At 34.8% G+C, this 26,797-nt stretch overlaps 5 protein-coding genes and 1 non-coding gene across 6 annotated transcripts; 3 read left to right on the top strand and 3 right to left on the bottom strand.

Moving 5' to 3' along the window:
- LOC104724775 (triose phosphate/phosphate translocator TPT, chloroplastic-like) lies at nt 1,141-4,354 on the bottom strand. The gene is made up of 12 exons (XM_010443325.2): nt 3,958-4,354; nt 3,805-3,870; nt 3,610-3,675; nt 3,223-3,301; nt 2,865-2,985; nt 2,644-2,739; nt 2,445-2,557; nt 2,278-2,355; nt 2,062-2,178; nt 1,872-1,971; nt 1,667-1,767; nt 1,141-1,508 (listed from the first exon to the last, which is right to left on the bottom strand). The coding sequence occupies exons 1-12, from the start codon at nt 4,230-4,232 to the stop codon at nt 1,491-1,493; spliced, it is 1,230 nt and encodes a 409-aa protein (XP_010441627.1). The 5' UTR covers nt 4,233-4,354; the 3' UTR covers nt 1,141-1,490.
- Nucleotides 3,057-3,128, top strand: TRNAP-UGG. The gene has a single exon. It is a non-coding gene; the product is annotated as a tRNA-Pro (tRNA).
- On the top strand, nt 7,446-9,338 carry LOC104724777 (pentatricopeptide repeat-containing protein At5g46100-like). Its single transcript, XM_010443326.2, has one exon. The coding sequence runs from the start codon at nt 7,917-7,919 to the stop codon at nt 9,318-9,320; it is 1,404 nt and encodes a 467-aa protein (XP_010441628.1). The 5' UTR covers nt 7,446-7,916; the 3' UTR covers nt 9,321-9,338.
- LOC104724778 lies at nt 9,386-10,385 on the bottom strand. Its single transcript, XM_010443327.2, has one exon. It carries the CDS (start codon nt 10,174-10,176, stop codon nt 9,502-9,504), a length of 675 nt encoding a protein of 224 aa, XP_010441629.1. The 5' UTR covers nt 10,177-10,385; the 3' UTR covers nt 9,386-9,501.
- LOC104724780 (serine/threonine-protein kinase-like protein ACR4) lies at nt 12,745-14,206 on the top strand. Its single transcript, XM_010443328.2, has one exon. The coding sequence runs from the start codon at nt 12,769-12,771 to the stop codon at nt 13,756-13,758; it is 990 nt and encodes a 329-aa protein (XP_010441630.1). The 5' UTR covers nt 12,745-12,768; the 3' UTR covers nt 13,759-14,206.
- On the bottom strand, nt 16,815-22,276 carry LOC104724781 (guanylate-binding protein 3). The gene is made up of 14 exons (XM_010443329.2): nt 21,868-22,276; nt 21,382-21,543; nt 21,215-21,280; nt 20,975-21,118; nt 20,780-20,893; nt 20,530-20,631; nt 20,251-20,436; nt 19,915-20,004; nt 19,704-19,838; nt 19,440-19,562; nt 19,244-19,329; nt 18,525-19,137; nt 18,356-18,433; nt 16,815-18,211 (listed from the first exon to the last, which is right to left on the bottom strand). The coding sequence occupies exons 1-14, from the start codon at nt 22,135-22,137 to the stop codon at nt 17,129-17,131; spliced, it is 3,252 nt and encodes a 1,083-aa protein (XP_010441631.1). The 5' UTR covers nt 22,138-22,276; the 3' UTR covers nt 16,815-17,128.

Here is a 26,797-nt window from a genome sequence, read left to right on the forward strand (position 1 = left end):
TGGATTCAGCCATCGTTGGGTGAAACCTTAGAATCTTAGATGTTGTTATCATGTAAAGTTTGCCTTAATTTCTATTTCAGGAATGACTCTGTTTCTAATTTTTGTGCTCATATGATTTAGAGAAGATACTAATAGTTTTGGGTTTTCTTTTGTTTGTCAATGTTCTATGGATGACTGAGTTGGTGAGAGTAAAAGTATCGTTCAATGTCTTTAAGGTCACTAGAGTTAAAATGGTGTAACTCATATTTACACATGTGATTCTTTATGTAACATTATTCATATAATTTTCAATGTTAAATATTTCGTAGGATTTTACTTCCTTTATACAAAGATCAAAAGCTGTATTTGTTTTTATTTTGTTTTAACATCTAAGTTTAAGTAGAAACCACTCACATGTAGTGTGAGTGGTATAATAATGTTTGTGTTTCGTTTAAGTGCAGCCGTGTAGCTAAAATATCTTGTGCTTTGTTCTGGGAGATGGTATAATAGTTGTGTATGCTTACCATATCTAGTGTTCATCACATTATTGATTGAGCAAACTATATCTTCTCTGACTTGAGCAGGATGACTGATTCTATGAGTTCATATCTTTTCTGTGTTAGTTCATATCTGATTCTTAGAGAACCTCGTGTATCAGATCTGTCGTGTTGCAATCCATTTGCCTTATGAATATTTTACTACATGGATTTAGAGTGTATTTTTCTTACTTGATTCCTTTTTACATTTTGTCTAGCTGTTATTTACTGTTCGATCCCGTCCTAAATGGTTGTGTCTCCTCTGTTACTTTGCCCGTCGTAGCTTTCTCTTCATCCCAGAGTTTACTCTCTCTGGTAACTCGGCCACCTTAATTGGTGGTTGCTTCTTTGAGGTACTTTTAATTACCTCTTCGTTCAGAATTAATGTTTTTAAAAAATTCTTTTCCTGTTTAAGGTGTTGTGATTTCGCAATTTAATATGGACGATTCTTTCTTATATATTTCATATGTGTAATATATCTCTTATCTAACAACCCACATAATATTTACAAGAACCATATATAAGTTATAACCAATTTACAAGAACAACATAAAACCAATTTACATTATATAATAGAAATTATCAGTTAAAAAAAAACAAAATAAAATTACCAAGGAAAAAAAAGTTAAAAGAACCAACAACATTTTCGTTCTATGATGATATGGCTATATAGTGTATGCTCCAAAAGATACAGCAAATAAATACATTATTATGCATTTTATCCGTCAAGATAATTGCATATTCTGAAGAAATGGAAATGTTCTCCATTAAAAACAGAAGAAGCAGAATAAAAAAATATATATAAACTTTTCAGAAAGCAAAAATAAACAAAAGATAGGAAGAAAAAAACTCGAAAACAATGGTTGATGGTACCATACAACATACTATATTGCATTTTGGTTATTTATTATATATAAACATATCCATCGGAGGACTTTGTTTATGCAATTGTCTTCCGTTGTCTTCCGCCTCTCTCTAAGCTTTCTTTCCTTGCTGAAGCATAAAATAAAAAAACATACAAATCTCATTAATTAATCATCTTTTTCTCTCAGAGGAATAAAAAAATCATCTTTTTCTCAAGCTCCAAAACAATTTATTATTAATTATAAGAAAATATCATAAGCTTTGTTGTGAAAAATTAGTGAACTGACCCGTTTCTCTTCTTCGATCTTGGCCTTAATGACAGAGTACATTGCAACACCAGCAATTGCTATTCCTGTTCCAATACCTGTCTGTGTCGAGATCTGGTTTCCTGCAAATATTAATTAAGTGAAATATATTAGTTTGTTACATTTGTGATTGTCTAAATAAGTAAAAAGGTTATATGAATAAAAGAGTGTTTGAGTAATCTTTTACCGAAGATAACGATGGAGAAACCGATCACGAACACACGTTTCAGAACGTTTCCAACAGCGTGAGTCAGTGGTGCGACCCTCTCCAAGGTATTGGTAGCCAACTGCAACCGTGGTTTTTTAAAATGATTTAGTTTCCTCTATAAAACACAGGGGATTAAGGTTAAACGAATGAAACTTGAATTTTATATTACCTGGTTGTAGAGATGGTAAAACATTCCAACCCAGAAGAGATCAGTGACGAATTTAGTCATTCCCACTTTAGCAATAGCGTCGGCGAAACCGTGGTTAAGCAGTTTAGGACCTTCAACCTAATAACAAATTTTAACCAATAACCCTAATTAATAACAAGATATGAACATATTACTTCTTTCATCCGTAACTAGTGAGAGATTATAAAAGTGACTTACGATGATGGCAGGAGGAATGCAGACGAAGAGAGCAATGATGGAGATGTAGGCATAGACATTTGTACTGTCCATATCAGTCTGAAAAGAAAACGCAATCCGGTTTCAAAAATCAAAACTTGACGCGAAAGAAATCAAAACATAGGGAAGAAGAGAAAATAATCAAGAACCATGGCTTTCTTGGAGAAGATGCTTCGGTAAGTGAAAGAAATGTTCGAGATCATGGCACTGATGAAACCGAGCCAGTTGAATGATAGCTCGGTTAGTGAAGCCATTGCAACACCTGCAAAAGTTTAAAGGTTAATCCAAGATACTTTTAACAAAAAAAAAAAACAAGAAATACGGAAAATAGTATAATTGAGGGTTTACCAAGAACAACAGGAGCTAGAGACAACCATAGTGTTATGGGGATGGATTGTCCCATAATGAATTGAGAAGCAGCCGCATTGAAGAATGGCTCAAGTGCTGCGTTTTGGCAAAAACGATAGAAATGTTATATTTTGATTAAATGAAATGTTATACATGTTGTGGAAAATTAAATTGTATCAAATGATTTTGAAAGAAAGAAACACAAAAAAGGGAGCTAGTACCTTTGATGGTGTGAGTGAAGGAGACAGCAACTGCGGCAAAGGAAACGTTGCTAGTGACATGGCCTAAGGCGTGACAGACAGCAACTGGTATCAGTACCTTGAGGAGGTTGGCGTCAATTGGCTGCAGCCATCAAATCATTCACATGAGCCAAGATAGTAGATAAATATAATCAAAATAAAGAAATAACAAATGGGCGTTTGGTCTAGTGGTATGATTCTCGCTTTGGGTGCGAGAGGTCCCGAGTTCGATTCTCGGAACGCCCCGTCTTTCTTTTTCCATTTTGCTTCTTTTACCATCACTCATATAAATTAAGAACTTCATGGTAGTTGAGGCTACGAAGAGTTGTTGTTTACTTACGGCACGTTTAGGAAGACCCACGGACCAGCTAATCAAGCAGTATACAACTCCTACGAACAAGTGTATAACCGATACAAAACTGAAAAAAAAACAAAACACGAGCATTATTGTATTAAATTTTGTATAAAAAGACAAATATTATTGTACAAAAACACAAGCATTATTTTATAATATTTTCATTAAAACAAACTTAATTTTCTAGATACAAATATTCGGATTTTGTTTTAAAAAAAAAAAGATACAATATTCGGATCCGATTCTAAATTGGACCAACATAGAGAATATGGTTCGATCAATATACCTCTAAACTTTTAAGATTAATCACCAAACTATATATACATATATAAAAAAATGTAAAATGTGATTTAAAAATAAATAAAAACTTACTAGGGGTAAGGGAAATAATTATAGATCTTCTTGTTAAGGATGTTGAAAATCACATTCAGGAAGTACCTGCAACAAAAACAATTACCGAAAGAGGGTAAACTCGTCAATCACACTTTCCAATAACTTGGCGGTAAGAATCAGCTAAAGTGCGCATTGTTTGAAAGATAAGATAAAGCCGCGTGAAGAGACACGTACCACATGAAGAAGAAGAACCCAGTGACTAGCCATGGATATTTGGCTAGGAATCCAACTTTAGCTTGCCTGCAAAACAAACAAAAAACGAGTTCAGATCAAACGAGTCAAACGAGCCAACTCGTTCTGAGCTAGAAACGGACCTCCTTTTCTTACCCAGCGGTATCTCCACCTTCGGCTGCAGCGGCTCTAACCGGTTTGAGAATCTCTCTCTTCTCTCCTCCTCCGTTGATCGCCGACGACGAAGAATCGAGAAGCAGAATCGGACGGAGCTGACGACCGGAGATCAGGTTCCCTCCCTCTCCGAGTGGCTTAACCGAGAACGAAGACGCAGTGCTGCTGAACTGACGGTGGATCGCTCCGACTGGTCGTCTCAATCTCGGTACTCCGACGACATTCGCGGTGGCGCGTAACAGCACGCGTGACTCCATTGATTTCGAACCTTCACTTATAAATTTTGTTTCTGATCTGTGACAGTGAGAGAGCGGAGCGGAGAGGGGAAGACGAAGATATGAGGTTCTCTGTGTGTATATTTCAAGAAGTTGGGATACGATGATCCTGATTAGGTTGATCTTGTGTTTCGCGGTGTATGGTGTTACCGTAGGATTAATAACATGGATATGAGTCTAACGGTGGATATTGATGTGATGAGATAAGAATCGTGAGATATTGGTTTGGATTGGATGAGCGTAGGGTCCATCTTATCTTGATATGTGGATGGTTTTAAGAGACACAGTGAATATTAGCCAATCGATGTTCCATATCATCATCATCTGCTGTATAATTTTTTTTTTTTTGGAAAGACAATAATAGTAGATTTTTTTTTTTGTTGTATATATATTTTCAATTTACCTTATATGTTGAGTGGTCTTCAAATTATTGAATGTGACATAGTCACAAGAAAGTATATTTTTCTTTCAAAATAAAAAGAAAGAAATATATATGTTTTGATGGTATACAATATCTCTATTCAATTTCCTTTTTTAAAAAAAAAAAAATTGGCAATGTATCAGAATTTGACTTGCAGTTTCAATGCTTCATATATTATTCTACATTTTAAAATGTATTCTTATTTTGTTTTTGTAATACATTTCTTTTTGTAGTTTCCAAAAAAATAAATTAAAATGGCTATAAGTAAAAAAAAATAATAGTTATTAGATTTATAGATTAATAAAGATTTTTTAATAACCATATGTGTACTTGAGAATTTGGTCATTTAGGGTGTTTAGTATTCCTAATGTAAATCTAGAAACATTTCTCTGAGGTTGGATTAATTTATTATGGGAGATTGGAAAGAGGATTAAAGAAGAATATGGTCAACATTTTACAAATCAAGTAGTTACAAGAAGAATAAGCTCAACAATTTGCTCACATCCAATATTATGTGGTTATATTCAAACTTTCAAATAAGGGATCAATTATAATTGTTGACACCATTTCTAATGATGTTGGGAAAGATAAATTAGGTTAAATATGGTTTATCAATCGTAATTATGTGGTTTAGTTGGATGGGTAGAATTTTAGATAAAAAAGACGTTAGGAGGTATGATTTAAAAAATTCATAGCCCATGAACTTGAAATAATATTCCGATATCCATGTGATCATACTGTAAAATAAGTGACAAAGATCCTTTTATATTGACCAAATATGTAGCATATAATTTGGTTTTCATCAGTAAGTTTTTTTTTTCATATGGAGGCAACTTCAAAATATTGAACCTCTCTTGCATATATATAAAAAGGATTTCGATAGTCTAAAGAGACGATACCTTTTTTTTTGCAAAAACTTGACTGGGTTTATGTGGTCTAAAACACACAAACAATTTTTTTTGAATGAATTATACTTTTTTAAAAAAGTAGGAATATTTCTATGAAAATTTCAATGCTTAGACAGTCTAAGTTAGACTTGAAGTTTCAATGCTTCATATGTATTTCAGATTTAATTTTTTATTACTTTTAATACACATTTATGTAGTTCCAAAAATAAGCAAAACAAATATAACGAAAATATTGGGTTTTGAATTATAAATTAACATATACTTTTAAATAATAAAATGTATACAAAATTTTTTTATTTAAGGTGCCCAGTAATCCGGATTTATATTTACGACCATTTATATGAACTGAATAGCATTAGATTATCTTTATACAAGAAATCATTTATCAATGCAACTACAATTAAAAGATGGTTGATTGTATTATAAAAAAACAAATCAACATAGATACATATAAATTTTCCCTTCTGATTTGTAAATTTTTTTTTAACTAAAAGCACACATATTAAAAGATACAGTACTTTTCTATAATTTATTTTGCATTTGTCTTTTCACATAAAAACATTATTTATATACAATTAAAATAAATTCAATCAGTAAATGATAATACTTTATACATATTTTAAAAATGTTTATAGAATATGTCTTATATATTCAAATAGATGTTGCCCATAGTTAATTTTTATTTTTCATGAAGACTTATCCATCCTTATGATCCTATCTTAATAGAGTTTTTGGTCTATGTAAGGTGTTCTGTATATTTTAATTAGAAATTTGCTCACAATTTTAGAGACATACACGTTGGTTGATAGATTTTTTGCTCTAATATCAGAATTTTGTTCTAAATTTGTACTCTAATATTTATTTGGTTTTTAGATTTGAAAATAAAGTCATAAAATTCTAAGTACATATTGGATAATGTTTAAACAACATTCAACATCATTATTATAAGATTGTAAAGGTTGCGAAATAATACTTTATAATTGGCAAAAGATGGTGGACAGCATTTCCACAAATATAAGTAATGTTGTAGATGTAGAGAGTGAATATTGTCTTGAGTTAACCTTAAATTGATTATGTAAAGCTTTGTGCCTTAAGTAAACATAATAACATATTAGTCATGCCAAAGTCAATTTCAAAGTGGATATGCTACCTTTTGTGACATTATCACTAATATGATCATTCACTAGGTGTTCGGGACAAATTAATGTGAATGTATTGGTTGATGGTATAATAATATTTTAATCAAATAGAAATCTTTTTACTATTATTATAATATACAGATTAAACACATATATAAATTAATATAGGTGTATACATATAAAATATATATTTTCAATTCATATAAAATTGAACGATTATTTTAATTTAATGTGCATTAGAAATGAGACAATTTATAAAAAAAATTGAAATATTAAATTTGGTAACAATAAATAAATTAAAAATATAAAACTTCGTAACTCCTAAATTATATAAGAGATTTAAATGTGTTTGAGAATTGATTTAAAGAAAACACAAATATATAAAAAAAATATTGTGTTTAGAAAATGTAATAGTAGAATTAAATAAATAAAAAGTAAAATGAATGAGAAAATTTGAAAATTACCACATAAACACTAAAAAGTTATTTTAATACGTAAACGGAAAGGATGTTCAAACCGAAACATCAAGATTTATAACATCCAACACATTAATGTTATTTAACAAATTATCTCAACATATTTTCTAATCAATTTTTTTTGGTCAAATTTTTTAATCGACTAATAAGGTTATAAAATTAATAAATTTTTAATTAATCCAGAGAGGTTTTACTTTTACAGTAGTTTGGTTAAATTTGGTTAATCATAATATTTGTTGCGAGCTAAAAAAACTACTACATACTCTGCTCTTTGCAGCTAAAGTCTCCAAATTCATAACATAAGCCACCCTAATCTAAGTCGCCAAACTGGTGATATTTTCTTCTCCGGCGATTTGATTCACCTTCTAGTTCGTAATCGTAACGATTCTCACTGCTACTTCTTTCGATTTGGTGATTTGATTTACTGAGAGGTGTCTATAACTCAGAGAAGCTGTTGATATTAATACATAGGAAAACGGGAAAAATGTTAATGAAGTCTTCGTTTTGTATTCTGTGATTGTTCTCTCTACTTGTAGGTTTTTGATGCTCAAATGATTTACCTGGTCTGTGTTTCGCTTATTTGATTTGAGCGTACTTAATTCGTTAGTGCGCACAACCTGTTCGACGGAATGCGTAGCTGAGATCATTTTTGTGTTTCTCTATAAAAAAAAAGGTTTCTTTTTTTATTATTTCTAGAAAAGGTATCATTGTTTAGTAAAGCGATGACGTTCAAGTGGTCAAAGAACATCACGCCTTCACAGGTTATCAAACTGATGCGAGCTGAAAAAAACGTGGAGAAGTCAATTGCAGTGTTTGATTCTGCCACAGCGGAATACGCGAATGGGTTCTCGCATGATCAGAGTACTTTTGGTTACATGGTCACGAGGTTGGTCTCTGCTAACAAGTTCAAAGCTGCTGAAGATCTTGTTGCTAGAATGAAGACTGAGAATTGTGTTGTTAGCGAAGATGTATTGCTTTCGATATGCAGAGGGTATGGTCGGGTTCATAGGCCATTTGATTCTTTGAGGGTTTTTCACAAAATGAAGGATTTTGATTGTGATCCTAGCCAGAAGGGTTACATCACTGTTCTTGCTATTCTCGTGGAGGAGAATCAGTTAAATTTGGCCTTTAAGTTTTACAAGAATATGAGAGAGATTGGTTTGCCTCCTACTGTGGCATCTCTTAATGTTTTGATTAAAGCTCTTTGCAGAAATGATGGGACAGTGGATGCTGGTCTTAAGATTTTTCTTGAAATGCCTAAACGAGGGTGTGATCCGGATTCTTACACATATGGAACTTTGATTAGTGGTTTGTGTCGGTTTGGAAGGATAGATGAGGCGAAGAAGTTATTTAAGGAGATGGTTGATAAAGACTGTGCACCAACCGTTGTTACGTATACTTCTCTGATTCACGGTTTGTGTGCATCCAAAAATGTTGATGAAGCAATGAGATATCTAGAAGAGATGAAAAGTAAAGGCATTGAGCCGAATGTTTTCACTTATAGTACTTTAATGGATGGTCTTTGTAAAGATGGTCGTCCTCTGCAAGCCATGGAGTTATTTGAGATGATGATAGCAAGAGGCTGCAGGCCAAACATGGTAACGTATACCACTTTGATCACTGGTCTCTGTAAGGAGCAGAAGATTCAAGAAGCCGTTGAACTTCTCGATAGAATGAATCTTCAGGGTGTGAAACCTGATGCTGGATTATATGGGAAAGTAATCAGTGCGTTCTGTGCTGTCAGTAAGTTTCCTGAAGCTGCCAACTTCCTCGACGAGATGATTCTTGGAGGAATAACTCCAAATCGTTTAACTTGGAACATCCATGTTAAGACTAGTAATGAAGTAGTTCGAGGTCTTTCTAAAAGTTATCCAAGTCGTGCATTTACTCTATATGTAAGCATGAGAAGTAGAGGTATTTCAGTTGAGGTTGAAACACTGGAATCTTTGGTGAAGTGTTTGTGCAAAAAAGGTGAATTTCAGAAAGCTGTTCAATTAGTAGATGAGATAGTGACTGATGGGTGTATTCCAAGTAAAGGAACATGGAAGTTACTAATAGGTCATACATTGGATAAAACAGTTGTAGGAGAAGCTTCGGAGTCTGTTCTCAGAGGTTTGGATATCTAAGTGCTTGGAAGATTGGATGAAGACAGCTGAAACAAACATGTCGTATGGAACAACTTACACAAACATTGAGATATTATATTCAAGAGTTGATTTCAGAATAATAATGGTAAAGCACAACATACACAGAGAATTTCAGTGATTCGAAAGGTATTAGGAGGATTGTACAATTTGTATCAGAACATCATTTAGCTGAGAGAGGGAAACCGATACCATGGCGTGTAGTAGGAAATGTAGCGAACAGCATACTGCAGAAGACTCCTACGGCTACGGGCAAAGCTGTGAGAAGCTCTGCTGCTTCAGCTGATGGTTCGGGAAAGAAACATTTAACCGCATTTTGATCAAACAAAACCACGGCTCCAAACACCAGAAACGACATAATGGCATGTGCGAAATCTATAAACCGTAGTTTGTAGCTCTTGGAACGTTCTTGAGGAAGAGTAGCTGAGCCATCAATTATCCAGAAACCATTGATTGTTGCAAATCCATAGCAGACATTTCCGTTCAAGTCCTTGTAAGAATCTGTGAAGCTAAGTATGAGACAAGAGAATCCGCAGATGGAAACTAGCGATGCAGTCATGATCCTGCTTGCTAAACTGCAGTGCCCAGCGTTTGTAAAAATTGGAGATAGAATCTGGAACGCAAGAACTGTCCCTGTAGGTAAAAGATTAGCTAGATGAGCTGTTGTCTGAAAAGTCTGACCTATTGCCTTTTGTATCCAAGTGTTCCTTTCTATGTCAGGAAAGTCCCTATTTCGAACTTCGGTTCGATCTTCATCTTCCAGGAGTGGAACAGTCTCGTCTTTGATCATGCGATGAGCGCCATTGAACCCAGCTTCTTCATCAACCTTAATCTCCATAACACTCAAGGTTCAAATCTCTTTTTCTTCAGGTGCTTTGTTGTTTTTTTCTCTGTTTTGAGCAAATGGCTTGTGTTTTAATGTAACTTTGGCTGCTTACTTTGTTATGCATTGCAAGCAAGTCTGAAACTAAATTTAAGTCTTCGTTTGTGTGAAGGATAAGCTTTGACCTTGTCTATGAAATAATTATAGTTTTTCATTTTAAAATATTTGGGTTCTAATTGAATCTGTTTTTAAAGGGTTTGGTAATGTGATTCTGATGTGAATTTCCCATGAACATTTGTTTGCATATCTCTCTCTCTCTGTCACAGTCAATTTTCATAGATTTTTGTAACGAAGGAAAGTAATATTAGTGGGAGTCATGGTAATCAATGATGTTTGTGTCAACCCAATGAAAGTTTATGTAAAGCCTTTGGATAATTTGAAGAAGTTATGACGTGGAGGCCTAGCAAGGTTATAAACTATTCTTGGGTGTCATACGATGAGACTTGCACGTTACATTTTTTCATTATGATATGTATGATATTTCAAAAACTGTATTAACGAACATGAACAAAAAAAATGAAATTAACGAAATGTCTTGGGGATTCGGATTATTTCCCGAAGTACATATGTTTTGGAACATCTGGATATTAGAACAAAAAGCCCATTTAAAGAATCCTTGACTAAAGCCCAACTTACAAAACATGACTTCACTAATGTATGTATTAAACAAAACTACATTTTTTAATTATCTGAATTGTGATAGTTTCTTAAAATGATTTTGATGATTTTCATTTATAATTGGTTTACAAGGTTCCTAAGTAATTTAGACTCTCAATAAATGGTTTCTTCAATCCTACAAAAAAAGTAAAAACCAACTTTTCTTTTAAACATTTTTAAACATCACATAATTTTACGCTACATATAAACGTCACATAAATTTACAGTTATTTTCTTTCGTCAAAATAAAATATCATAAATTATTTGAAAATCATAATTTCGCATTGCCTACAGAGCTGATGCAGATCTTATTTTCTAAATCTCAAATATCTGATATTAAATCGTAATAGTAAATCAATTATCGACCCTATGACCTTGAATATGATGAATATCTAACAAAATTCATCACTCTTTTGTATTTAAAAACAATAACTTTCTAATAAAAACATACTGAAACAATCATCTTTCTTTTTTTGGAAAAAATATAAGAAGAGGTCCCATATAAATAATATATTGTTTAACAATTTAAATCTATCTTCATTTTGCAAACACTATTTTATATAACTTCTTTCTTTTGTTTCAAAAAGAGAGAATCTATGGACATATGTAATGAATGAAATGAGATAATATTATAATACGTACAACCGGCAATGATTGTCGTTGGTGAGCATGGGCTTCAGATAATAAAACAATGTATGTTTGGTGTATCTTCTCATACATATCTTTAAGTAAAGTAATTTCGGAATTTAAGGAAATTTGATGGTGTAACGAACGTACCAATATTATAGTAGTGGATTAGATTAGTTAGTAACACAAAAATTGCAGGGTTTAGTTTAGGGTGTTTTTTAGATATGATATGACAAACAACACGTAAGATATGACAAACAAAAATAAACAATCAATCGTTAGTAAAATTTATATATCCATACGAGGAATATTAGTTGAGACTTAGTAAGATGTAAGTAGATGCATTCTTATGATATACACTATATATAGAATTATCAAAGTGGCATTAGTTTATATATATTAGGTGCGAGTTTCACCTGCCAAAGTTAGATAGGTCCCCTCTCGAATACTTCATTCTTATAATATTCTTTCGTATCCTTTCGACCATTTATTTTCATTGTGTGGTTCTTACAAGTTACAACACATTATTTTGATCTGTACAACTATAATATGACTATATGAGTTGAACACTCTTATTAACTTATATCAGCTACTGAGTCAAATAGTTTCGATATCATATGTGATGTGGAAACATCTAAAGTACGTTTTCATCTTTTGATGAGTAGGTAGTTAGTTATTCAAGCTCCTTTTTCACTTTATAATCCATTGAATTGATTGTTATAACATGACACTACAAAATTTGCTATTTTGAAGATGGATCCGCTGAAAGTAGATAAATTTGTACAATACAAAGAAAAATTCCTCGCAATATTTAATGTACTGTTTTCCAAAAACTATCCAACGATCGGATATGTATGCACAATCTTATTCATATTCACATACAGTAAGTGTTATTTGTGTATATGTATGATAATTAATTTTTATGAAAAAATTGTGGCATATTAGTAACAATATATAATTTATTGAAAATAACTAAAACTTTTATGAATAAGTTGTGGCATATTACTATATTAGTAACAATATATAATTTATTGAAAATAACTTAAACTGAAATTTTTTATAATCTAACAAATTTGAAAAGTAAAGATCTTCTTCCTAATATAAAAGTCCATGAATATTTTATTGACCATCTAGACAAAATATTTTTCTTTCCTTTTGTCTTTTTTTGACTTTTTTTTTTTCCCCTCTTCGTATATAAAACTCACACAAACCCCATAATCATACCATTGATGAGTCTTCATTATTTTTTTCTTGAAACCCAAAATGGACAAATCTGAAAAAATCGCTTACATTTCAGTTTTGTCTCTTCTCTCTTTTGCTCTTCTTCTTCTCATCATCTTCCTCTTCTTACTATGCAGAAAAAGACCAAACCGGTCCGACGACGAGTCTCTTCTTCTTGAAGCCAAACCGGCCGGTCAATCTTACCCTTTAACCGAATTAGATTCAGCAACCGACGGATTTAACCAGAGACGAATCATCGGTTCCGGTCGGTTAGGAACGGTTTACGCTGGGATAATTCCGGATCGTAAAAACCTCGTCGCGGTTAAACGAGTACATCCCGGTTTGGTTTTGAGTAAACCGGGTTTCGGTTTCTCCGCGGTTTTGAAAACGCTTTCTTCTACGCATCACCAAAACGTCGTCTCGATCTTAGGGTTCTCAGAAGCTCCCGGAGAAAGAATCGTCGTAACCGAGTTCATCGGGGAGGGCAAAAGCTTGAGCGATCACTTAAACGGAGACGAATCAGCTGTTGAATTTTGTTGGAAAACGCGTTTTAAAATCGCGGCTGGGGCGGCGAGAGGATTGGAGTATTTGCACGTAATCGCGAACCCTAGAATCGTTCACGGTAGATTCACGTCGTCGAATATACTGATCGACGTGAAATCTACGGCTAAGATTTGCGATTACGGATTTGGGTTTTTGATTCCGGTTGAAAAATCTGGGATTTTCGGATACGTCGAAGAAGGGTATTGCAAAGAGAGTGATGTGTATGGGTACGGCGTCGTTTTATTGGAGATTCTGAGTGGGAGAAGAAGTGAGAGTGGGTTGCTTGTGAAATGGGCAACGCCATTGATCAAAGAACAGAGATTTGGTGAGCTATTAGATCCGAGGATCGTTGTTCAAAGTGAGGTTAAGGGTTTGGTAATAAGATTGGCCAAGGTTGCTTTGGCTTGTGTCGGGAACTCACGGAGGAGTCAGCCGTTGATTTCTCAAGTGGCGGCGATTTTGAATAGTTTGGAGAGGGAAGGAGGGTGATTTTGATAATTTTGAAACGTTTCGGGGTTTTAGAAACAAATATTGGAAATTAAAAGGGGTAGAGTTGTTATTAGTTGGACATTAACGTAGATGATGTTTCTATTGCCGTGTACATTAGATGACTTTTATGTTTAGGATTTGGACCATTTGGTTTCTTATGAGTTAATTAATATCTTTAATGATGTTGTTGGGTGATTTTTGAACAGTTCAAAATGTTTTGGGGTTTTATAGAGAAGAATGGAAAACTTGAAGGGTTATTATAGAAAATGCTAGTTTACGCTGTGTATTTTTTTTATAATGATTATTTTTTTTCCTCGGTTTTATGATTGTTTTTATCAATAGTTTATCATTGATTTATAAACTCAGTTTCATATAAATCACACGATGATGTTACTCTGAAGTCTGAATCAGTATGATAAACTGTTGATATGAATAATTTTTGTATTAATCTGTCCAAAACAATCATAGATTACGAGGAGTTATGTATTTAAATATAGTTAATTGTGTACGAAAGAATTTTATTTATCGTAAAAAATTAAATATATTAATATTATTTTAGACTCATTCTGATAAAATTTTGACGAGACTTGGAAGATAGATTTTCGTCAAAACTGGACGGTGGACCTAATCTTGCCACCTTGTGGAACAAGTCACATTTTTCTTTTTTGGTGAAAAAGTTCGGTAGGTTTTATTTAATTATTATTGTTGCATCAGTGTTAAGTGGTTGATCAAATGTAACGTTATGAACAACAAATTTATTACAAAACTAATGACTGGGATGAAAATATAACTTATCAGAAATTTTATTTGTAGGATTTTCTGAATTTTAATAGCCTTGGAAAAAAACTGTAACTTTTGAAAAGCTAACGTAGACTTTGGTTCTCTTAGAATTTCGTTAAAACGTAGTGTTTGTTACTTTGTAGATTGGAAACGTAATTTGTAAATACTATTATGAAAGAATTTTTAATAAAATAGTTATTAAGAAGCAAAAAAAAAAAAAAAATGGTAGCAGAAACAACAAAAAGCTAACCAAATTTATGAATACATCAAGGCCTATACAAATTGAAGATTTTTTTTGTCATATTTGGTCACACTATACAAATGTAAGATGCATACAACAAAAAATTTATTATTAATTTGTACTATCTAACTCACTTTTGAAGGTAAAAAAAATCAGTTATGACAAGTTGAACTAAACAGTTTTTTCTTTAAATTAATCATTAAACAGTTTTTTCTTTAATTGCAAAAAATGTCCTTGTGCACTCATTATGCACCCGTATTCACTCATAAAAAAAAAGAATATGTGTATTCTTCTACAGGAAAAATCACTAAAAAAGGTGTGCAAACCGCACCTATACACAAGCTAAGGTGGGTCGAAGACATTTTAGAGAAAGCTCCCTATGTTAATCCTATAGACTATGGGCTGGTTCACTATCGTGCTGACTCCAATTTTCGACCAGCTACCCCTGCAATGTCAGTTAATCCCTCAGGAAATTTTGGGGCCATTGCCATAGGCTCTGACTTGAGAGTATACAATCTTAAGTATGCAGTTCACCATAAGTGTTTATCATTTTATGGTGTACGAGGTTGGTTCTTTAACTGACTATTTTAATGTTTTGCAATATGGAGGATTACCCCGTTAGTTTGGAGGATGAGCCATCACATAAGGAGTTCATTGCTTCTATTTGATTTGGGGCTAGTGGCCATTTTTTGTTTGTGTTGGCAACTATAAGTTCTTCACAATGTGGTGTGCTCATAGCTGGAAGTGCCTTTGCACCGTGACAATGTAAGTTAAGATCCCTTCATCGTAGTAGCATGTTTTAGGAAAACCAGCGTTATGCTCAAGTTACATATATTCTTGCAGTTCTTCTAAGAGAGCAGTGGTAGCAGTTGCTATTACACACAATGATTCACATGTGTGTTATGCGGATAAACTGGGTTCTATATACGTGCTTGAGTTGGGGATCCACGAGGGTATCCTTTTACTGGCTAAGTTGGTAAAGTTTGATTATCAAAAAAAAAAAGTTGGTAAAGTTTGCACATTATAAAACTGTTTTTTTTTTAATTCATTATAAAACAGTTTTTTTTCTTTAATTGCAAAAAATGTCCTTGTGCACTCAAAAAAAAAGAAAAGAATACGTGTATTCTTCTCTAATTGCACAAGATGTCATTTTTTTTTTTAAATATGTTATTTGGCAAAATATACTAAATTGATTTTTATGCCAATTTTTAGATCTGTTAGATACTATTGCAATTAATGACTCCAATCTTCCGACGAACGTGTGACGACCAGAGACGACCAGGGACGGGCGAATTAATTCAAGGAAAAAAGATAGTCATGTGTTACCATGTATTACGCTATAGTTTGCGTAGCTGACTATCTTTTTTCTTTTTTATTTTCAATATCGGTTAGGTTAAGTTTTGAAATTGAAAAAAAAACTATTATAAGACTGAATGAAAGAAACACATATAAAATCTATACTAAAATCACCTAGAGAAACGGGCGTGTGGCGTGGGAAAAGAATATTAAGCTCAGTCGTGCTGGTCGGAAAAGAAACCCGATTTATGCTTTTGTTACCGACGGGACGACGTCAGAGATTGTGTTTGGTTTTAAAAAAATTGCTTGAATGTTGGGATTTATTCTATCTTTCATTTGATTAACTGCTTTTGTGTGTTTTACTTGGCTTTTGTAGCAGCTTTGTTGATAGCCAGGCTATCATAGCCTTGTTAGCTCTAGTCTCATCTCTTCTTATAAACAATTCCTCCATTGATGGAGAGTTCTAATAAATAAACAAACGTAATTAACGTACAGTATCATATTTTTCTCAATTATTTATTTACGCTAAGAATATCAAATCACGCAAGTGCACTTCTAATTTTTTAACTAAATTCTTCTCTTGCTGTCACATTTCGTAATACAAGTCAAATCTGGAAGAGCTTATCACCAAGTTAAATTACTCTTAGAATCATTCCTTTAAAACCCAATTCGTCAATACTGTTGACTTAGAATTGAAGTGTAACATCCAAAAACAAACGGTCGCACTCAAAAAAACTCGTAAGAGAATCCTGAAAAATAAACAGATTAAGTCTAATATTCAAAAGTCCAACACCAAACCGACGCAAACCCCACACATAGTAATACCAACACAATGACACACTCATAAAACCTAAAAACTTCAGATTCAATACAACTTGTTAATTCGGTTTACATTCCCCAGTACCAGATAAACCAATAAAACCGATAACCCGATTAAGATCAACAAAACATTACCCAAGAGCCATTCTAAATCCAACTCTTTTACTCATCTCTAGAGATCGAAACTGCGAGATTAGAATATGTTTGTCTCCTCACTCTGTACAGAGCCTTGTCCTAAGAAGAAGTGACTTCTCTCTGTCTCTTTCTCTCTTCTTCTTTCCCTAAAGCTTTCTTGGGAAGAACATGAGTTTCATACAAAGCAAGAATCTCTTTCTTGTTTTGATGGCCTCTGTTCAATAACAAATGTCCACAATCGTACTTGGTCAGCTCATGCTTTAGATTCTGAACAGTAAGCTTCCTGTAATCTTCTTCTTGCTCCTCCTCACCATTGTCTTGATGGCTTTGAAAGTCCTCATCGCCTTCGTCAGTAGGACCTTGATCATCTCCTCTTGCGCTTCGAGCCCGTTTATTAGTCCTTATGATTCTGTCACTTGTATCTCCAATGTCCATATCAACGACATCTTCAATTCTACTCCGCTTCCCACGTGAGGAACTCGCAGCTCTAATTTTGTTGTCAAGTGCAGTTTCTTTTAACCTAGCTTGAGCTAGTTCTTGCTGAAGATTATCAACGCTTGCCTGTGCTGCTTGCAGCTCAAGAGAAAGAGCTTCCGCTCTTCGATTTGCAGCAATATGAGCCTTACGCTCTTCATCCAACAGCTTCTCAAGTGACTTCACGTTATGAGCCCTCTGTTCATTGGTTTCCTTTAACAATGATCCGATTTCTTTCTCTCGTTCTTCGACTCTTGCTTCTAAGACTGTAACTTTGGAGACAGCCTCCATTTCAGACACACGAAGTTTGCGCAGTTCATCCTCCAAGTCAGTCTTCTGTCTCTCCAAGTTTTCAACTTGCCTCTCAGCTCGTTCGATCTGAGCAAGTCTCTCCATCGCCAACCTCTGAGTCTCACTTTTCTCCTTTTGGGAAGTGACAGCATCAGCTCGTGCTTTATCCGCCAGTTCGATAGCACGTTTAGCTTCTAGTTCAGCTGTCTTACATCTCTCTTTGACTTCATCGAAACTTTGAAACTCAGATCGATACTTTTGCTCCATACGCATTTTCTCCTGCTCCAACTTGTTAGCTTCCTTTTCATATGCTAAAGCATTTGTGTTGGCACTGTCCAACTTATCAGCCATTTCCCTTAATTCTAATTTCAGAGATGCTAACTCCACGTCAAAGCTTTTAATATTTGATTCAGCCACCTGCAAAAAGACACAACACAAGCTGAGATTCACATTCCACAAAGGTTCAAGCAATTCAGCAAACTTATCAGAACGCAAGGAGCCACAGGAAGATAAGAGAAACAAAACTAGGTAACATAGATACTATCATTTCAAAAAGCTTACCTTCAACTCTGATCTTAGAACCGTTAGAGACTGCTCTGCCTTCTCAATTTTTGTAGCCTTCTCCTTGATTTCTTCATCCTGAAATTGCATTACACCGTATATGAATGATAAATTGATAATTTTAAACTTAAAAGTCATAGTTTTAACGAATGAGACAAAAAAAAGATACCTTCTGCGCTAAAGTGACACCAAATTCCTCCCTAAGAACATCTTCCCTCAATTGTGTTTCCTTGCCTGAACGCTCTTGCACTGAAGCAGCCTTTTGCAGAGCAGATCTTGCTTCTCCCACAGCATAGTCATACTTCCTTTTCCAATCCTCAGTCTCTTCTTGAGCGGATTTCGCTTGTTCTCTCGCTGCAGCTAGCCTAGCTTCAGATGTAGTACTTCTTGTCCTAAGGACTTCCATTTCGGAATTAAGCTGATCTTGAACAGCTTTTTGCTTCAAAACAATCTGGTCATAATTTCTTTTCCATTCTTTGATTTCTTCTTTTTTAGATTCCACGGTTTTAACCAGAGTAGAGCATCGCTCGTTCAGAGAACTATTCTCCCCCTGTAGTTTAGTTATGCGCTCTCTGTATATATCTTCCAGCTTCTTCTTGTCATTGTTGGATTCATCATAACGTTTCTGGTATTCCAACTTGTATCTCTCGCTATCATCTAATTGCTGCTTTAGATGTTTCATCGCATCTTCAACAGAACGGAATTTCACTGCAAGTGAGTTTTTCTCTATAGCGATGCTATCGATAAGCCTTTTGGTGAGATCATATATAGGTCCTTCCAAGCTGAACGATTAAAAAAGTAGACCACATAAGGCACAAATTACATGAACGCACCTCCAAAAATAACTAAACAAGTGAAATACAGTGAGGAGTGGAAGCAGTAAAATACCTTTGTTGCAAAAAGACAGAAAGTTTCTGCCATTTCCCAGGGCCATGGCATGATGCCTCGTATTCTGCCAAACGAGCTTCTAGAACCTGAGACACAGTCATCATAACAAGCAAGCAATAAGAAATCACAACAATTTTAATCCCTAATCCTTCTATGCCAAATAAAAAGACAATTAAAAAATCCATAAATAACCAACCTTGACAACATTGTCCATATTTGCATTAGAGGCATGGCAAGCTGATCTCAGCTGCTTTTCCATGCGCTGGATAGTACTCGTGCATCGCAAATCTGCTTCCATAAAAGCGTTCTTCTTGTAATCCTAAATCATCAAAATACATAGTCTATATTAGCATAAGACAATAAGAGGAGAAATTTCATATGTGAAAGATGAGTTATATAAAACAGTCAAAATTCAAAACCACTCCTTATTACTGAACAACACTGTTTTAGAATCTATTACCTCAAATTTTTTCTTCAATTCCTTGTGGAGAAGATCCTCGTATTTTTTTCTTGCTGAACCAGCCCCTACAGCATTAGAGTTAAACATAGCCAAGGCTTTTCGAACTGCTTCTTCATGTTCTTCCCTCAGTGCACCCTACACATATAGCAAAATTGACATTAATCATAAATTGCAATTAAAATAAAAGAGACGCTAAAGTCAAGATACTTACTTCTTCAGGAGCTTTTGATTGGTCAAAGGCAGCCATATAGGCGTCTATACCAGAATCATGTGCTCTTCGACACTCAGTTTCTTCGACACTCTATAACAACATGGTCAAGAAGAATCGATTAAATTAATCTGGGGGGAAAATAGACTAGAGAATGCATTAGTAAGAACATTCCAACTGATCCCCACATTGGTTTGAAGTACATAGATGTATGAATGCAATAATCAACCATGTGTTTACCCATTAAGATGTAATGTATCATAAAATGTAAAGTAATTCTGGCAGTATACAGTCAAATCCTTAAATGTATTAAATATCCAGAGGCAAGAGATATCAAACCTGCCAAGATGAGGTTATTGTTGGCACAGCACCATTATTCAACGCATCCAGATAAGACTGTGTGATACCAACAAGAATAGGGCCAGTCATCACAGTACCCCCTAATTGCTTGGGCCTCGTCTTCTCAAAAACAAACTTGGTAAATGCATCCAGGCCAGCACCGAATTCAGGTCTCAATTTTTCCAACTGCATTAGAACACAGGATATTAACCAACCAAGCATCCAAACGATTACAGCATAGTATTATAGGTAAAGGAGCATGCATAGAACAATACTAACCGAAATTTGATCAAGTCTCTGCAGGTCCTTTTCATTGTTCAGAGGCCTTACAAGGGTAAAGCACTCTCTGTCAGGGAAAAGGGCACGAATTGAATCTCGGATCTGCAAAAAAAAAAATCATTGTTTTCATTTACACTGACTGACTATTATTCTACCAAAGGAATTACACTTGATCACCACACCCAGCTTTCTCAAGAGTGCCCGACTATCATCCAACTAAACATACTCGAAAAAAGAAATAATATATTACCTCATTTTTTGCACCAATATCTCCTCCAGTACCTTGAACTGGCCTTAATGCAATTTCTAAATAGTCACGTGGACTAATTTTTCGATTATCTTCCACTAGATCCAAATAAAAGTCCTACAGCAAAATATATAACTGTCAATACATATCTCTAAGCAATAACATCAACAAACACAATTGACAGAGAGAATTATATACCCTCAACAGCCAGACAAAGATGGGAGAAAATTGCCCAAGTTCAGAACGTGAGCTCGTTCCTCCAGAAGCTTTTACGCGGATATGCTTTGTCATTTGAGTGACAAGAGAAAGACGATCGAGCGAAGCTTCGTCGATACCTCCCATCTGACACATACAAACAAAAACAACATCTAAGTCAACAAAATAGTGATATAATTTCACAAAAGATTAAATTGAGTTTAAACTGAAAATTTAACAGACCTGATTGTATACGAACATGCTTGACAAAAGAACAGCTAATGAGAATATCTGAGTGCTATAGGTACCCTGTGGAAATGGAAGTAAAGCGAATCAAAGCATATTAATAAAACCAAAATCTTCGAAAGAGAACAAAACTGTTAGTAACAGTAAAATAAAATGATACTTACCGTTTGGTCGTAAGCATCAATCCCTTCACTATCTAACAGCAAAAGATTGTATTCAGTTCCGTCAAGAGCTGTCCTTTTAATAGGAGAACTCCACAACCAAAGCCCCTTGGTACACGGCTTGTGTGTTGATGCTACTTGAAACCCATTACTGCGTCCAAGAAGCTACAAAAAAAAAACCTAACAAATCAATTCAAGAAAACAGACAATAACAAAAAACCCCTAGACCTTAAAACACTGTAATACAGAACCATATCAAACCAAACACCATTTCCCCCAACGAAACCTCCGTAAACAACCTCTTAACTTACAAAAGCAAAAAAAAAAAACAAAAACCCCCATAACTGAGTCCAATAAGCTTCCAAAACCTAACAAACAGGAACCCTAAAATTTGCCAAAACCCTAAACCTGGAAACAATAGCCACAGAACCCCAATTCACCATTTTCCACCAAAACCCTTAAAAGAAGAAACGAAAAAAAAAAAAAAACCTGATTCAGAATAAAGCTCTTTCCTTGACGAGCCCTACCACAAACCGAAACAACACCAATTGGTTCCTTAACGAGTTGCAAAGTAGCAACAGCTTCAGGGTCCATCCGAAACATGCCCTTATCATCACAATACACTAAACGAATCGGTCTTGGAGGACCCGTCACTGCAGACGAAGATGCCGGAGAGGTCGAAGGGTATGATCTCGGTGACGGAGAAGCGGGTTCAGACGGCGAGTCCTTTCCTCCTCCTCTACTAAAAATCCTCCTCATCTCTGCAAATTTTGTTTCCTTCAAATTCGAATTCCGAAGATTCGAAGTCTTACACTCTAGTTTCGCTCAAAGTCTGAAAATTCCTAAATTTTGAAAAAGAGACGAAGAAAGAGAGAGAGACCTAAGATCCGTCCGTCGCGAGAAAGAGAGTGAAGACAGCGATTAAAGGGATTAAATACAGTTTTGTAATAGAGGCCCACTAGGCCTTAATGGGCCCGAATATTTACATTCTTCTGTGTGTTAGCCCATGTTTAGCTTTTTATTTTGACGCTTTTGCAATTTATAGTTCTGGCATTGGATTGGGTTACTTTGGAAAAGAGATTCTTACCAAATTGTTGACTTAACAAAAATGGTCGAAAAGATGATTATTTCAAATTTTCAATACCTAAAAGTCCAAACCCAATGAATTTTTTTTTGATCTTTGATATGTATTATTGGATCAAACTTTTTCTTGATGTTGACGTGATTCATGCAAGAAGGCTAACACAACCGAATAACTAACCGACATTTTGGCTCTGACCGGACAAGCTTAGTCTAGACAGAGTGTTGTGTATATAACACCACTTCCTGGTTGTATGCATGAATTAATTTGCTTATATTTTCTAGCACTAATAAAGATTAGATGCTATATATATATATATATATGTTTTTTGGGATTAATACAATTTCTTATAGTCAACTATACAAAACCAAAACTATCTTCAACTAAACACACATTTTTGAGTAATACTTGGGTTCATCCCTAGGGGTGAACCTATTCATTCACCCCTTATAAAATAAGGAAATAAAATCTATACATATTTATTATAAAATTAAAAACTTAAACCGTTTTTTTATAAACCTAAACCGATATATAATTTCGTTGTAATTGTAAAATCTAAACCCTAACCATCTCATTTGTAAACTCAAACCGACATATATTTTCGTTCTAATTGTTAAATCTAAACTCTAACCATCCCATTTGTGAACCCAAACCGACATATAATTTCGTTTTAATTGTAAAACTTAAACCCTAACCATCTCATTTGTGAATCCAAACCGACATATAATTTGTACTAATTGTAAAATCTAAACCCTAACATCTCATTTGTGAACCCAAACCGACATATAATTTCGTTCTACTTGTAAAATCTAAACCCTAACTATCTCATTTGTGAACCCAAACCGACATATAATTTCGTTCCAATTGTAAAATCTAAACCCTAACCACCTCATTTGTAATCCCAAACCGACATATAATTTCGTTTTAGTTGTAAAATCTAAACCATAACCACATCATTTGTAAACTCAAACCGACATATAATTTTGTTCTAATTTTAAAAATCTAAACCAAGTTAATATTTAACTTTCCTTAATTAAAAGTATACAGAATTTGTTTCCTTAATTTATTTTTCTTTTTAATTTAATTTTGATTTATTTTTAAAATGAAATATTAGATGGAAGATTCTGATTGGCTTAGAAAAGAGGGGGTGAACAAAAAGGTTCACCCCTAGTATTTTTTCCACATTTTTTAATAAGAAAGTATAATCCTTAGACACATAATTTATATTAATCCAAGATTAGTTAGTCCTGAATTATGGGTTTAAACTGATCAGTGAGCTATTAACTTTGGTAACACAAATTTCTTGTTTGGAAAAATAATCCAAACTCAAGAATAATTGTACAATTGGAGCTTTTTTTTTTTTTTTTTTTTGGGCAAACAAATCATCTTTTCATTCAATCACACCAAGTAAGTAAGATTACAAAGTGAGAGTATTCAAAAACAAGGCTTGGTAATACACATAAACAAACAAACTTAAAGATCGAGAAGTGGACAGTCATGGCCAAGAGGTGTTGAAGATTTGAGCAGAGTATCAAATCGCAAGCTAGCTCAAGGTGCATCGACGCCACATTCACAGACAAGGTGAAGATGTGGTAAGTGGTCCATATCAATATGACATTGGGACGTTCAGAGGGTTTCCATAGTCGAGAGACACAATGGCTTGATTGGTTCATTGGCAAGGAGGAGGGTGTTTGGTGGGTTAAGGGTGGGCATGGCTTTCTTGAGGAAAGTTCGGTAACCACACTTCTATGATTTATGATCATAATGTCGATATTCTTCAGACTTTGCCAAGCGGGAACATCATTCCTAACTTTTGTGATTTGTACATGACAATAATCAGGGCACAAGGAAGATATGAAGAGAAGGGTAGGAATGCTTCGGTAATCTCCTCTCCATGGAGAAGATATCATAATGCCGACTTTCCTAATACCTTCGGTTTCAGAACAGCTGATGCGAGGTAATAATTGAGATCGTTGATGGCGCAACTGAAACAGAGAATGCCGACTTAAGAGGCACCAGTAACCTTTTCTCAACAGAGAAGAGGTCATAATGCCAATCCTCATCAGTCTTTGGCGGTTAGAGGTAGGGAACCTTATGGAAACTAATGGCAGGGTTCTCAAATATTCATTGCAACAGCAGAGCAACAATGAGGGATTATGTTCCAATTGCAGTCTTTGGACAATGGAAAGCATAAATCGCCAACAAGGTATACTACAGGAAAGCAAATGAAAGTTTGGAAACGACCTGGATTTGTGAAGAGCAGAGTTTGGGTCTCGGGGGATTGTCAAGGTTGTGCACAGTTCCGGCGTCAACACAGAGCTCCTGTCCAACTGCAACCAAACAAGCTGCTTGGTTAGGGGATCTAGGTCCAAGGAGCAGAGAGATGATGGGGTTGACTTCAAGGGAAGCATGTAGCAAAGCTGAGACACACGGTAAAGATGGTGTTTCGGAGTCTCAGATTTGGCATTGAGAGGCTGGTAACTCGTGAGAATCACCTCACTGGGAGGAACCACCGGGAGAGACGGAGGGAAAGAGAGGGGATGAAGCTGGAGCATGGCCGGAGTCGATGGGCGTGTACTTGGTGAACCTCCAGTGCGTTCACCGTTGAAACAGAACAAAACTAAGTTTAGATAGAAGAAGAGAACATGGGGGGGACATATCAGTTGCCCGGCGACGCCGATCTGAATCGACGCAGCCAGGGGGTAAGACATTGGAGTTTGGGCCAGAGAGAGAGGGGCTAGGGCGAACCGCTTCTGTTGTTATTAAAAGTTGAGAAAGTATCCTTGTCCAATTGGAGCTATGCTTAAAAATTAAATTGTTTTTTTTTCTAAAGGATTCTTCTTCATTCATACAAACTAGAGTTATACACTAACTTATAAACTAAAGCCCCAAAGGATAAGGGAAGCAAAGCCCCAAAGGATAAGGGAAACTTACAAACAAACAACTTCTAATACAAAACCAAACCCAACAATGAAAAACTAAAAAAAATCAACTCTAAAAATCAATTCAGCCGGAGAGAAGCTTGGAATGGACTCCAAGAACAAGAAGACAACGACACTTGGAGAGGATATAGATGTAGCCAAACAGATTAACAAAGGACTTGTATAACCGAGATGAAGAAGAGCACCAACCAAGGATTGAAATTACCACCCCTTCTAGACCGCTACATTTTCAATTGAAACTCAACCCAATACCTCTTGAAGTGCTTCACCGATCCAGGGGAAGACACGAGACTACAGCTGTTGAAATGCTCCGGTTGAAAAACTTTATTTAAATATGCGGGAAGGAAAGAAACTTCATCTGTTGGGCGAGGTGAAAGGTCCCCGAGAACATCTTCTTCAAAGAGGAATGATAACCTTTACTGTTCTCCAAAACGGGATGACTTCACACTGAAGCTGAACCAACGAGAGCAAAATCAGAATCACCTAATCAGAGATAGTTGGAGATTGGACCGATCCTAATTCCGCTGCACCACCTCCAGAGAATTGATTCGATTGATAGACGAACAAACCAACCAAATCAACTCCATCTGAAGCAAAGAAATGAAACTAAAAAACCAGATTCATTTCTAGATCTGGATTCAAAATCAGTTCTTTGTTGTGGACAGAACCAAAGCAAAATAGAACAGACAAAAAGCTACTGAAACCTAAACAAACACATGGCCACTGTCAGAAGGACGACAATCACCGTTAGCGGTACGATTAAATCTAAGCTTTTGAGGCGGTTATTAGGTTTTTTGAGAAAGAAAAATAGAAAAATGGATGGAAAAATGCTTAAAAATTAAATTGTCAAAACAAAAATATTTATTGTCATATATAATTGTATCTAAAAAACCAATTTAGATACGCTTCATATGTATGTTTCGAAACGTTTAAAATTTCCACCTGAAAACTCCATTGAATTGAACTTCTCTTTAAATTTTGTTGGCTAATTTCCGAAAAGTCTTCTGTCAACTTACGTGAATATGTATGAGAAATCATATAATTGAAAAAAAAACAAAAAAAAAAACGTGATGTGACCATGATGTTTTTTGTGGGACAAGTGGAAAATCAGATTACAAATATTATGTTTGTATAAACGCAATAATAATTGTTTTCAAAGATAGAGAAAATGTCCAAGTAGTTGCTTCCAAGAAATGAAATAAACAGCTCACTTTTGTTTTGTTTCTCTTTTTTTTTTGTATCCGTTTAATGCTCTTATCGTGTGAATATAAAACACAAGACGAGACGCTCCCGGAACATGCTCCGTACGGCTTTCTCAAATCTCATGCAATAATTGCTTTTGTTCTTCCGAATCATTTCACATAGTATTAAGTTTGGATATAAATCAATACGTAAA

The sequence above is a fragment of the Camelina sativa genome, chromosome 11 (assembly GCF_000633955.1).
Source record: "Camelina sativa cultivar DH55 chromosome 11, Cs, whole genome shotgun sequence".
Classification (NCBI taxonomy): domain Eukaryota; kingdom Viridiplantae; phylum Streptophyta; class Magnoliopsida; order Brassicales; family Brassicaceae; genus Camelina; species Camelina sativa.